Genomic DNA, 14,707 nt, shown 5'->3' with positions numbered 1-14,707 from the left:
TAGCACTTTTGTGTGCTACAATAAATGCTAAAAGAAGTCTGGTAAAGTGCTAGACTAATAAGCTAGTAAAAGTGCAGGAGAATAGAGAACTAGTAGATCTAAGGGAAAAATTGAAGAGCAGACTTTGGTACCACTTAAAACCTTACATACAGTCCTGGATACAGCAAGTCTGTATCTAGACTAGACTAGTTACAGGAAAGGTGGGAAACAAGTGCAAACATGGGCTTTTAAACCAGAAAGTTGAGAGAGATGGAAAAACTGCCCAAACGGCCAATAAACTACAATTTCTGGGCCAGAAAACACTCTTCTTATGGTAGATAGGCTACTTAGTGCTTACCACTCTGACTGATGAGCTAGAAGTCTTCCCTCCATTACAGAAAGGCTTGGGGGCTCAGAAGCTTACATACTGTCCTGGATATAGCAAATCTGTATCTGGATTGAACTAGTTACAGGAAAAGCAAGAAACAAGCTCAAACATGGGCTTTTAAACCAGAAAAGTTGAGAGAGATGGAAAAACTGCCCAGACGGTCAATAACTACAATTTCTGGGCCAGAAACCACTCATCTTGTGGTAGATGGGCTACCTAGTAGAAAGGAAGCTAAAACAACACTAAAAACTATTCAAGTGCAGTGCAAGCTAGCACACTTGAGTGTGTAGCAATATTAGAGCAAATACAGTTTAAATAAATGCAATTTATTCAAACTATATTCTGAACTAAATACAATTATTATTTTATTCAACTCAGAACAGTTAAAAAGTGCCAAAAAATACTTATCAGCTGAGAAGCACACTCAGTCAGAACACAAGGAGATTCTAGCAAATTTTCATTTTTTTTTTTTTTTTTTTGTTTTTTTGTTTTTTTTTTTTAGTTAAGTGGAAAGGGAGAAAACAGGAATAGAAGATAATTGAAGGTTAAGAGCCTATGTGGGTTGGCCTTCTCAAATGTTCTTTCTGTATTAGGTAGAATGAGTTAATGACACTAGGCTCGGAGTTGTGTTCCAGATCAAATTTACAGTATGGGCGGGCAACTACAAAGCCGCCAAGTATAAGAACAAGACAGTGATAGGGACGGTGGGTGGGAAACTAGTACAGATACTATCTGTAGCCACTAAATGAAGGTTTTAAACAGATAAAGGAGCAAGGAGACTCTAGGGAATGCTTTTAACTGCAAACAAATCCAGTTATAGGATTCCTGACTAGAACACAGAAGCCTCAAACAATGCACAGAAAACCAGAGATAGGGCACTCACAAACAGAAAATAAAACTCTCAGTATGAAAAAGCAGTTTACAGTTAAGTAATTCAGTAAAAATGCAATCACAGTAATGAAACCGTATCTAGCAATGAAAAATACAGTTAAAACAGTATAAAACAGTACATAAATGTAGTGAAACAGTAGAAAAAGCTTTATAACATGGCAAAATGTAGTACATTAGCTGTATATCACAATTATAAGTGTTAAAGAAGTGCAGTTCAATGAAATAAACATAAGAAATAACTTATTATGTTCTTAGAATCTTAAGGAATTTCTGCTTTGTCCCAGTGATGAATCACCATTCCATAGCCTGGTAAATACAAGCACAGCCCCTTGCAGACACATGGTTTATATACCAGAAAGGATGGAAGAATATAGAAGCATGAATTACTACCTAGTTCTACTAGCCCCTGCTCTTACACCAATCACGCATGCTAGAGAAGGTCAGGAAACCCTGTTACTCTCAATTTTGGGACGAGATGTTAATTTGGTCCCCTTGTAGTATGTATGGGCATTGATGACAACTGCCACAGCTAAAAATTCCTAACTTCCTAGAAGGAACAGGTCTTTTCTCTACTTGGTAGTTGCTCTGCTCAAAAATTCCTTTGAGGTTAACATTCCTTTTCCTTGTAAAATGAATAGTTGCAGGAAGAAAATCTGCAATTTCTTCCTGCATTGTAACCCATTGGCCAAAAGTTCTTAATTGTGCTCTCAATAAAAAATGCATCATTCGTGGAAGTATACACAAAATTCTTGTGGCCATTTGTGTCTGCTATTTTGCTTACCGTCTTTAAAGGTACACCTGTTCCTAATAACGGAAAATAGAGCTGGTCTCTTTTCTCAAGAATCTCCACTAATGTGTTTTGGAAAAGAACAAGTGGGTAACCCCTGTCCAAAAACAAGCCTCTAAGAAAATCAACCTCATCCAAGAAGAGGTCTGTGGAACTGCACATTCTTGAGGCTCGAATATGTTGGCCTTGCCTTTCTTCATATAAGGGGGGTGACCACTATCAAAGTGTAGGAAGGTGTTAGAGTATGTACTTTTCCTAAAAATACATGATTGAAAACCTATTCCACTTGGACTTTTAGTTAAATTAATATCCAAATAATGCAGTGTGTGTTCACTAATTTCATAGGTAAAGGAGCGAAAATCAGTTGTGTTGTTCAAATAGTTGATAAATGTGACAAACTGTTCATTTGAGCCTATCCAAAGGATACAGATATCATCCAAATATCTTTTGTAATGATGTATGTGTTGTTTCCAATTGGTTGAGTGGATATATAATTTCTCCCATTTGTGTAGTGCTTTGGTATCCCTGGGTAGGTGCTTGTGAATAAATACATCAGTGAGTAGGTACTTGTGAATAAATGCATCCCTGGGTAGGCACGTATGCAAGTATTTCTGCTTCTTGAACTGTTTTAAACTGTTTAAAGTTGTTTTTGCACCTGCACTTTTAAAGTTTGTTCTGTTTGTTGCATATACCTGTTGAGGCTACACACATAGGTTCATATATTAGTACTAAGCTAACTGCCCTTGTGAGCCATTTTAAGCCTAGCCAATAATCCCTTGTGAGATTCAAACCCTGCACCTTGTGCTTGTAAGGCAAACACCTTAACCATTAGGCCACCCTCCCAACCCTCCCAAGTGCGCTAGCCTGTGTTACATATTTATTGCATTTTACTACTGTTTGTTGCAAAATAGAAAAAAAAAATTATCCTCGTTTCCCATCTTTCCTGACCTAGAGTAGTCCAAATACAGGCTTTGCTGTATTCTGGACTTTTGGAAAGTTCCTGTGTTGTCCATTTCCTTTCTTGGATAAAGGGAGGCTTCTTTGTTCACCAGTGGCAGTGGGGAGCTTGGAGCAGCCTATCTATCCCTGGAGGAGTGTTCCCAGCACAAGAATCTGGTAGTCTGTTGGCCATTTTGGGCCAATTTCTAGCTCTTTCAAGTCCCCCTGTATAAAACCCACTTTGGCGCGGTTTTTGCGCTTGTTACTACTCAGCCAAGCTCCTCGTGGTCCTGCAGAGTGGTGCTAGCAGCAGAGAGGCTAAAAGAGCGACTGCTAACCTGATAAAAGTGTTTTTTTTTCCCTGCTACTACCTGGGTGACTGTCCGATCTAGCTAAACTGCAAGTATTTCAGCTTCTTGAATGGTTTTAAACTGTTTTAAGTTGTTTTTGCACCTGCACTTTTTAAGTTTGTCCTGTTTGTTGCATTTACCTGTTGAGGCTACACACTCAAGTGTGCTAGCCTGTGTTACATATTTATTGCATTTTCCTGCTGTTAGTTGCAAAAGAGAAAAAAAAAATGATCCTTGTTTCCTGTCTTTCCTGACTTAGAGTAGTCCAAATACAGGCTTTGCTATATTCTGGACTTTTGGAAAGTTCCTGTGTTGCCCATTTCCTTTCTTGGATAAAAGGAGGCTTCTTTGTTCACCAGTGGCAGTGGGGAGCTTAGAGCAGCCTATCTATCCATGGAGGAGTGTTCCCAACACAAGAATCTGGTAGTCTATTGGCTGTTTTGGGCCAATTTCTAGCTCTTTCAAGTCCCCCTGTATAAAACCCGCTTTGGTGCGGCTTTGTATGATTTTGCACATAGCGCAGCATCGGGTAGCTCCGCTTAATTGAGTTTAAACCATTCTCGGCTCCACAAAGTCTGCTCTTCACTTTTTCCCTTAGAACTGATCTAGTTCTCATAAAAAACACCCTATTCCTACTCCTACTCTAAAGCCTGGCACCTGCTCACTAAAGCAATTATATAAGTCAGCACTAAAAAATTAAAAGCACTACACCCTCACAAACTCCCCTTGAGTACCTTGTTCCCCATTGGCCCTTTTTTCAATTATAAAGGAATTCCCAATGCTATTCTAGCATGTCCAAAGGTCACTTGTCAATCTCCTCTCTGGTCCAGCTGGTGAATCTGGGAATCTTGAGGCAATGTTACAACTGCCTCATGTACACAGACAACCCTCTCCTCCTCCCAACAAATTCCAACACATGTGAGAGATGCAACCATATAGCCAAACTGGAGGCTAAGCTCTCTCAACTCAGTACTGGCATAACCAGTCAGGAGGAGAAGGAAACCACACTCACTACAATTCCAGTCTCACATAGACCTACCACAACAGCAAACCAAACACATAAACACACAAAAACATACTCGGAGGCTCTAAATAAAAATCTGCCAAAGCAGAGACCTCCAAAGCAGACACCCAAGCAAACGCTACCCCAAAACAAAACATGTGCAACACATAGCTCACAAAGCCAGTGTGCCAAACAGTCACAGCCCTTAAGGCTAAACAACACACCTGATACACTTGTAATAGGTGACTCTATCATCAGGCACACTGACGTCCCGCTCACCAGGCTGAACAAGGAGAAGGTCATGGTGAGCTGCCTGTCGGGCGCTAGGATCCATCACATAACACAAGCACTCAGGTCACTCCAAGGCAAGTACAAGTCATTGTCCTTGCTGGTGTGAATGACCTGAGACGTACCCCCTGGACTACATGAAAAGAGACATAGAGGAGCTCTCTGAGCATGTAGCCCAGGCCGGTATGACCCTGACCTTGAGTAGCATCTTACCCTCACCAAGAATGATGCTGCAATATGAAGACAAGATGATCAATTTCAACAATTGGCTTAAGTATTGGTGTCATTCAAAGGGGATCCAATGCCTGTCAGCCTGGGATGACCTGCTCGACAAGCCACGATGCTTCGCTAGGGATGGCTTGCACCTGTCACCCCTGGGCTTTTGGATATTGTCAAAGGCTCTTGCCACCCCCATAGTGCCTTTTTTAGGCAAGGCTCAAAAGACAAACCCACCTCCATAGGTATCACAAGGGATAAGAAACTAAGAGTAATGCTATTCAATGCCAGAAGTCTAAACCTCAAGATGCACGCACTCAACTTTGCTTAGCATGGAGAACATTGATATCTGTGCAGTAACAGAAATCTGGTTCAAGGCTCCCGAGAGCACCCCAGCACTACCAGGTTATACCTCATACCATGCTTTTCGGCCCCAAAACTTGGACCGAACCACAAAAGTAGGGGGGAGTATCAATATTCGTCAAAGATACCCACACATCCAGGTTGGTGGCACAGCACGAAGCATCAGAGACTATCCATGTGCAACTAACAGTGGGTAAAACGGCCTTCCAGTGTATAGCCTGCTACGGACCACCCTCCCAAACCCAGGAACCCCACTTAGCCTTCCTGAGAACACTGGAAAATATGAAGGTCTCTCCAAACACCATTATATTGGGCGACTTCAACTACCCAAACATAGACTGGGAGCATTACTCTAGCACCAACACCCTAGCTCAAAGGTTCCTAGAATTTATAAACTCAAATGCTATGGGACAACTTGTTACCACTCCCACAAGAGGGGAAAACATACTGGACCTGATCATCACCGACATGGGGGCTCTATGCTCCAGACCAGAAGTGTATCCCTCACTGGTAAGATCAGACCATAAACTAATCTCACTGGATATTCACATCCCACCCCATCCCGTGCCCAGAAAACCACAGTGAAAAACTTCTCTAAAGCAAATTTCACACTCCTCAACACTGAGGTGGAATCCTTCAAAGCCCCCGGGCCTGTGGAAAATACAGCCCAGACCACAGAATCCTTTATAAACGCATTCTATGAACACCTTCAGGAATGCATGGATCATGCAATCCCAAATAAAACCAAGACCCAATCCTCCAAAGGCAGGCGTCCTGTCTGGTGGACCCCAGCCATAAACAAACTATACAATAGAAGGAGGAAGTTACTACATGATAGAGCAAAATCCCAAAAAGGGAAGGCATTTCTGATCAGTATTAGCAAAAACTATGGCACTCATAAAATCATCTAAGGCCAGCTTCGAGAGAATAATAGGCCAGCTTCGAGAGAATAATTGCACAGGACACTAAGGATAATCACAAGGCTTTCTTTAGTTATGTTAGAAACCTGGGTGGGAATTCCCAGATATGCTCAGAATTAGTCCAAAATGACAAAAAAAAACACAGAACCCACAGACATTGCCAACATCCTAGCTGACAGGTTCAGCGCAAACCCCCCCCCCCTCCTCACCAAAAGGGCAAATATCTATCCCAGCAGAGTGCTGCCCCCCCTGCCATCTCAGATGCTCAGGTAAGAGCCGCCCTCTCCAAAGTAAAAAACACAGCATCAATGGGACCAGACGGTGTCCCGGGCTGTGTCCTACATGAACTCCAAGAAAAGCTAAACCCAAACATAAAACTACTGTTCAATCTCAGCCTTACTACAGGATATGTACCCAAAGAGTGGTGTACAGCAACAGTGGTCCCTCTCCACAAAGGTGATGCCTCAACGGATTTTGGAAACTATCGCCCCATAAGCCTGACTAGCTTGGTCTGCAAAGCTATGGAAAGGATCATGATGGACCTCATAAATAAAGATATTGGGGACCTACAGACACTGGATCCTACCCAGTTCATATCCTGCCTCTTAAACCTGGTCAATTTCTTTGAAACAGTCACCAAGGCCATTGACGAGGGGAAGGTGGTCCACACAGCCTACCTGGACCTCGCAAAAGCCTTCGATACAATACCTCACTCTGGCATTATAGATAAGCTCACCAGCTTAAATATAAACCCCTATGTCACTAGATGGGTTGCAAACTGGCTCAAGGACAGAACCCACATGGTTAGAATTGCTGGAGCCATGTCAGACTCCAAACCAGTTACAAGTGGCATCCCACAAGGCTCAGTCCTGGGACCTATCTTGTTTGGTATATATTTCTCGGAGGTACAGGCCAACATGGAAGGACTGTGGCTGACCAAGTTCCAAATGACTGCAAACTAGGCACTATAATCGAGACTCCAGCTGACACAAGCATGCTACAAAAGGGCCTCATAGAAACAGACCACTGGTGCCAGAGCCATGGCCTCAAGCTAAAATCCAAAAAGTGTATAGTCATCCCTTTTGGCAAAAACAAAGTGCCCACAAATTACCACATAGGTGGTAATCCATTAAGTACGGAAGAAGCAATTAGGGACCTGGGGACCCAAGTTGATAGCAATCTCTCATTTGAAAACCACGTGGCCAAAGTGGTTAGAAAAACATTTTATATAGCCCACCTAATCATGAAGAGATTCACATCTAGATCAGGGGAGGTCATCGTGCCTCTTTGCTCATCCCTCATCAGGCCCATAATTGAGTACAATGCCCCTTTTGGGATGTACCTTACCAGACACCTGCAGCAACTGGAAAGACCCCAAAAGTAACTCACCAAGAGGATCAAAGGGCTCAAACAGATGCCATATGCTGCCCGGTTAAAGAAACTCCAGCTCTACTCAGTGGCATACCGCCTGCTCAGTGGCGATCTGTCCCTGACGTATAAAGCCATGTCCAACCCGGAATTAATGGACATGCTGCACCTCAGAAAATCCAAATCCCATCGAGCTATGCGCTCGAGAGACTTGAACCTCACCACTGAAATAAATAGGACATGCTGGAGGGACAGATTCATAACCCAGAGGCTCCCTTCACTCTATAATAAAATCCCTGTCCAGGTTAGGCAGAGTCCCTCATTGACTCTCTTCAAGAGGAATCTTGATGAGTGGATGGGAGATCGTAGGTTTACCCCGGGTATCACTTCTGTGTCACTTTTAGACAGAGGCACAGTATACTAACTTCGAAAAAGGGCATAGCAAAATTCATTTAAAATGGGTGGCGAAAGCCAAACACACTCTGGCTAGGCTTATGAATGCCCTAGGGCAGATAGCCTAGTATGAACCTATGAACCTAAACATGTCCCAGGCTGGGCACAGGTAAGTAAATTAAATCCCAGGGAAGGCAGTTTTGCTTTTCAGTGAGGGGTTAGGAAAATCCCCTCGAGTGATGGCGTGAAGAAGAATCTAGCAGAATGGTAGATGTAAGATAATCCTTAGAGTGCTGCTATAATAAAACATACACTCTCACTGATAGTTACTTGATTATATACAATACCTGTGTGGTGATGCTCTGGCTGGGTTGCAAAGGCTTCAGGCACATGTTTGAAAGGGTCTTGCAGTTCTGATTAAAGGATCTTTCCTTTTGTTGAAGCTCACTCACAATTTTTCGAGCACTGTAGAACAAGAAAATATAGTAAGATGTTTCTGAAAATATGTCAGCATCAATTCTGCTAATATATACTTAAAATACTTGACTGACCTACACAGTTTGGGCAAAAAATGAGGTAACGGCAGGCATAACTAAGGGCAGGATCATTCAAGATGCCTTACAAGGAGTAGTCCTCGGGTAACTACTAAACTGGTACTGGAACTTGCTCATAAAAAAAACAGCATCAGAAATTAACAGCACTGGCTACTTGTGAAAAAAGCCACTTGACCGCAAATGGGCAGCAAACAAAGTTCTGCTTATACAACACCAAAAGATTCAGGTATATGATAAAACTGGTTAAAAAAACTAAAAAGGAAGATTGCTAGGATACACTAACAGGAGTTCCATTTAGTAGTAAAAAACATATCCGTGTGCACACTAATTTTGAACTATCTTTTATTTATGATAAAAACAAATTCTACTTCCTGTGCACCAGAAATAACAAAGAAATTTATGATAAAATTAAATTATTCTTCCTGTGCACCAGAAATATCAAAGGCCACTCTCCTCTTCGAGTGCCCACAGTGATGAAGCCTAAAACGATAAGGATAATCTCTGGTCTAAGGTTAAGTCTTCACACGACACTAAGGGTCACCTAGACTAAAAAAAAATCTAAGGGTCGACTAAAAACAAAAAAACAAAACAGGCAAACAAGACTTTCTGAGAAAAGGTAAAAATACAGTTTGAGGGCCTGCCAAACTCAAGAACCACAAGTGATCATAAAGCCTTTGGCAAAGCATTTAAAAAATGTTTCAAACTAACCCAGTTAACACAATTAAATTTAGTCAGTATATTTCAGTATCAACTGCTATGATGGTGTTTGATGTTTCCCCAGATTTTTCCCTAGAGTCGGTCACCTTAATTTCTGATTCACCTCACCAGCTGAATACATCACCGTGACCTCCCACCTAAAAAGACTTCTTTTCCCTGACACATCTGGCACTGACGGGCTGTATCCACAATTTTAAAAATACTGCATACTCTTTATAGCTGATTTCTTTACCCATGTTATTTATTTGTTCGTTATTATTGCTAGTGTCCCTGACCTCTGAAAGCATACAGTAAGAAATCCTTAAACAAAGGATGCTCACAGTAACAGTTACAGACCCCTGCTCAGACTCCCTCTTCTCAAAAATATTTGTAAAGTCCATCTCTCTACATCTATGAGGCAAACATCTGATTTCCATCAACAGCTTGAAGAAGAATGTACTTTAAGACATGGTCATAATAGCCTCACTGCACCAGTTATGTTAATGAGATCATTAACATAGTGAGGCGGTGGAAGGTTGGCATAATGGTTAAGGTATTCAACTTACAGACACAAAATATAGAGTTTGATTCTTATCTGAGGTAATTAATTAGGCTTAAAATGACCCACAAGGACAGTTAGCCTAGTATGAACCTATGAACATAAATGCTGAAAGACCGTAAATGGAGCAACATTCATACACCTTGGAAAGATATCTGATTTTGCCTCATAACATCTACAATTAAATGAACTTGCAAAATATAAACTTAAAATGAACTGTCAGTACAGCTTATCCATTATACCCTTTAGATGTAGGTATTAACCTTTTATCTTCAGAATTAGGAACGGAGTAAAACCAGTTAGGGAAATGTCCCAAAGTATTAACACTTTTAAGCACTGATATTAACTTAGAATTCCTCAAAAAAGTCCACTATACTGGGGAACAAACCTAGGGGCTCAAAACTTTGAGCCAAAAGTAAGGGCATCCCTACAAGTTAGGGACAGATGAGATAGACACTAATGGCTGTCTGTTCCATTCTATAGTGATGTGTCCCCAAGGCTTTGTCTTTAGGTGGTAACCATTTGAAATGTTGGGACCCATTAGTGTGAGTCCCAAATCAGTGAGACTGAGTGGCTAAAAAAAGGACTTGCATATATCAAATCTGAGATGGCCATTTCCCAGAATATTCCCCTTTCTCTGAGGTATGGTAATCTCAGAGTTTGGTACGTACATCTTCAGGGGGTATGGAGACTTTCCCTCCACCTTAGAGTGTAGGGGGGCTGGAGCCCCTGCAAAAAAGAAGTTTAAAAGAGAAGAGGGATGCTTGAGATTCACTCTTCTCTCAGATTTTCTTTTTTTTTCTTTTTTTTTTTTGTATGTTTGTTAGCACTCAGTGTTACTAGTGTCGGCATTTCAGTAGGGAGCCTTCTTAGGTTCCCCCTTTTTTCTCATAATTGATTAATTCCTTTATTCACAGATGTATGCTTCTAATCACAGTAATTTTCAAAGGTAACATCTTGACTTCTACTCTGACCCATAAATGATGTGCTGATCTGGAATCTGTCCTTATATGGTTCATCATTAAGGACAGTTACATTAGTATCGCAAAACGAAGCCAGTGTTATTAAGAACTGCTTCCATACTTGACAAGTCATCATGTTGCTAGAACATTCCCACAGCCACAAGAGTAGTATTAGGATTGGCATAGTGAATATAAGTTAATGAGAAGGACCTTACTTAGGTGTCTGCTTTTCTTTTTGATGCATGTGGTGTACTTGTTCATTTTTACTCAAAGGCTAATAAATGCATTGCCTTCTCTCTACAAAAGCAAGATGCATATTAATAAACAGAATAGTTACAATATACATGTTAAATATAAGCTTCTCATTCCCATACAGAATTTCATTAACCTTTACCAAACAGTTGATTTACCCAAATGTCAACCTATATTCTCCCAAACATCTCACCTTTATTTATGTCCACCAACTTTAATTTACAATAACATGTAAAATCAACATCGCAATGCTTATTAAACAAAATATAGCACAGATTATCAACTGATATACATTCATAATCTCCATTAGAAACATTTTTTATCTTGCATGGAAATGACAGCAAATGTATGTATGTATTCCATCTTTAAAGGTACATTTTCTTTAATTATTTTACCTTTAGCAATGTATGTATGTGTATATTTAATATATAACGGGAGACTGAAACTCATGAAAAACGAGAAAACATTAAACTGTTTCATTTGAAACCTTCCACAATGAACAAACTGTAAGTGTCCAATTAAAAAAATAAAACTTACTGTCAAGGGCGTTCAGAAGATGACTAAACAGATGTATGTGACCATTTCTAATGGCTATTTATATATTCATTTCTACATCATAAAGTTAATATCACATTACCAAAAGTGAGTCCTAACACAAGCAATCAACCTAATGAACATCCTTGTATATATGCAAGGACAACCATCTGGCAATATATGTTATTCATGAAGGTTTTTTGCAATCTGAATCTCCTTCTGTCCAACTTATCCATTGTTTCAATAACATCCCTAACTTTTGGTTCTACTTTTGTTTCCATGTCTGTGTAACAGACCTTTTAAAAACTATTGTTTGTGTTTTTAAGCTATGGTGGCATTCTTTTTGTTTGATATTCACTGGTAGTTGTTGTTCCATAGTTAGTCTACATGTTACTGTGACTGATAAGTACACTGAGTGAGCTGATGAACCAACTGCTAATGGATTCAGATGGGCCTAGCAGGCCTAGAGCACTGAATAAATTGGGGTGGGGTATTGTGTCAAAGGATAGATTGGGTGGGGTACTGTGCTAAAAACTCTCTTGCTTAACACTTCACACTGTAACTGTAACATTGACCTCTAAGAGTCATCATCCAGCACTGCTCAAAAGCCATGCTCAGCCTCTTCTCCTAAATCCCACAGAAATAAAAGATAAGTGCAAATAACATCACTTCTGCTTTTTCTGACTGTTCCCCATCTCAGTTCGTATCAATCCACTTCTCCCCATAAACCTTAAAGCAATAACAGATATGTGAAAATAACAACACTTTTACTTTTCCTGACTGCACCCCCTTTGGTTCTTATCAATGCACCTCTCCCTATAAACCCCACAGCAATAACAGATAAGTGCAAATAACTTCACTTCTTTTCCTGATTGCTCCCCTTTGATTCCTGTCAATTATGTTAACACCTAATTTTCTAATACTCTAGTCAACTTCTATTAAGCATACATCTACATTTAATCCTACCCACACACTTTCCTACACTTGCCTTAGCAACCACATTTCCATCAACTAACTGACTGCATTCTCTCTATCTCTAAATCCTCCTTTTGGACATGGTAACTTCCACAAAGACAACAATGCATGCTTCTCATCACTTTGGAATTTCATTGGCAACTGCAACCAGGACACATGAGTCTGAAGTAAATGAATGTACCATTTTGTATACAAAATCCCGTGTTTTTGCATAGTGTGCAAAATCCCTGAAGTAATAAATGTTTTACATTGTATATGAAATCCCAGATATGAAACCCTGTCACTGTATGATATAAATTTCATACTATATGATGGAAATTACTAACTGGTATTCAATGTTTAGTATGTTTGTAAAGTCCCAAATGATAATATCTGTATATTTACTGTAAATGCTACATTTCACAAATGCTAGGTTGCGTGATGCATCTGATACAGAAACTACTGTAAGTTCATAATGTAAATACTATACCTCATGCTATGAATGCCTGGATTTGAAATACCTATATAGTGCAGCTTTTCTCCCCAGGTTTCTAGTGAAAAGGGTTTTTTTTCCTGTACAGTCCAATCAGACTCAATTTCATGGCAAACAAAATGGAAATAAATAAAAGCCCATGGGTACCAATATATTTATCCAAATTATAATCTCTCACATTTGTAAAATATTCCTTAGGATCACCATGACTTGCTTCCTCACAATCAGATGTTCATAGGTTCATAGATAGGTACTAGGCTATCGGCCCTAGGGCCTATATAAGCCTAGCCAAAAATGTACCCTGGCTTTCGCCACCCAAGAAAATTATTTTCCTGTGCCCCTGTCGAGCAAAGCCACAGAAGTGATCCCTGGGGTGAATTTCCTATTTCCCATCCAATCATCAAGATTTTTTCTTGAAGAGTGCTAATGAGGAGCTCTGTTTGACATAGATAGGTAGTCTGTTCCAGAGTATGGGAAGTCTCTGGGACAGGAATCTATCCCTCCAGCATGTTCTGTTTATTGTGGTGACAAGGTTTAGGTCCCTAGAGCATGTAGCTTGGAGGGATTGGGATTTCTTTAAGTGGAGCATGTCCAACATCTCTGGGTTTGACATAGCTTTGTATGTTAGGCAGAGATCGCCTCTGAGTAGGCGATATGCGACGGAGTAAAGCTAGAGTTTTTTGAGACGGTCTGCATAGGGCATCTGTTTGAGGCCAGTAATCCTCTTTGTGAGATATTTCTGTGGCCTTTCCAGTTGTTGTAGATGTCTTGTGAGGTACATACCAAAAGGGGCGTTGCACTCTATAATGGGCCTAATGAGTGATGAGTACTGGGGAAAATTGGCCTCTTTTTTTCTGGATGAGAAACCTTTTGTGATGAGGTGAGCCATGTAAAAGGATTTCCTGACCACTGTGGCAATGTGATTATCAAAGAAGAGACTACTGTCCACCTGTGTCCCAAGGTCTCATCACATTTTCGGCTTTAAGTAGACTACCAACTAACTATGTGGTAGTTCATGGGTACAGAGTTATTACCAAAGGGGATGACAATACACTTTTTGACATTAGCTTCAGGCCATGGCTTTGACACCAGGCATCTGTCTCAGTGAGGCCCTTTTGTAGTATGTCCACATCATTAGGAGTTTCAATTATGGCTCCTAGTTTGCAGTCATCTGCAAACTTTGTTAGCCAAAGACCTTCTGTGTTAGCCTGTACTTCAGAGAAGTAGATACCAAACAGGAGAGGACCCAGGACTGAACCCTGTGGTACTTCACTTGTCACTGGTCTGAAGTCAGATTTGGAGTCTGCTACTTTCACAGTAGGGGTTCTGTCCATGAGCCAGCTGACAACCCATCTTGTGACATAGGGATTTATACCTAGTTTAGTGAGCTTATATATAATTCCAGAGTGGGGGATGGTGTCAAAAGCCTTGGCAAGATCTAGATAAGCTGTGTGAACCACCTTACCCTCATCTATGGCTTTGGTGACTGCTTTAAAGAAGTCAATCGGGTTTAGGAGACATGATCTGCCTTTTACAAACCCAAACTGGGTAGGGTCCAGAGTATGAAGATTACCATTGTCTTTGTTTATGAGTTCCATGATGATACATTCCATGGCCTTGCAGACCAGGCTTGTCAGGCTAATGGGGCGGTAGTTCCTAGGGTCCATCGTGGCTCCCCCTTTGTGGAATGGGATAACCATCATGGTGCACCATTCAGTGGGCACAAAGCCTGAGGTGAGTCTATGATTAAACATAATACTTAGGTAGGGTGCCAGTTCATTCTGTAGTTCATGTAGAACGCAGCCTGGGATATTGTCA

At 40.7% G+C, this 14,707-nt stretch overlaps 1 protein-coding gene across 1 annotated transcript in view; it reads right to left on the bottom strand.

The window, feature by feature from the left end:
• LOC122789878 (ADP-ribosylation factor-like protein 13B) overlaps positions 1-14,707 on the bottom strand; it is a 402,405-nt gene that overhangs the window by 24,893 nt on the left and 362,805 nt on the right. Inside the window, exon 5 of the mRNA XM_044057311.1 lies at positions 8,233-8,350. Within this exon, the coding sequence (XP_043913246.1) occupies positions 8,233-8,350 (118 nt within the window). The remainder of the gene's footprint in view (positions 1-8,232; positions 8,351-14,707) is intronic.

This window comes from Protopterus annectens, chromosome 15.part0 (genome assembly GCF_019279795.1).
Source record: "Protopterus annectens isolate FY-2018-M chromosome 15.part0, PAN1.0, whole genome shotgun sequence".
In the NCBI taxonomy this organism is placed as follows: domain Eukaryota; kingdom Metazoa; phylum Chordata; order Ceratodontiformes; family Protopteridae; genus Protopterus; species Protopterus annectens.
Note: the sequence above shows the minus strand (reverse complement) of the source record. Positions and strands in the feature narration are given on the sequence as shown.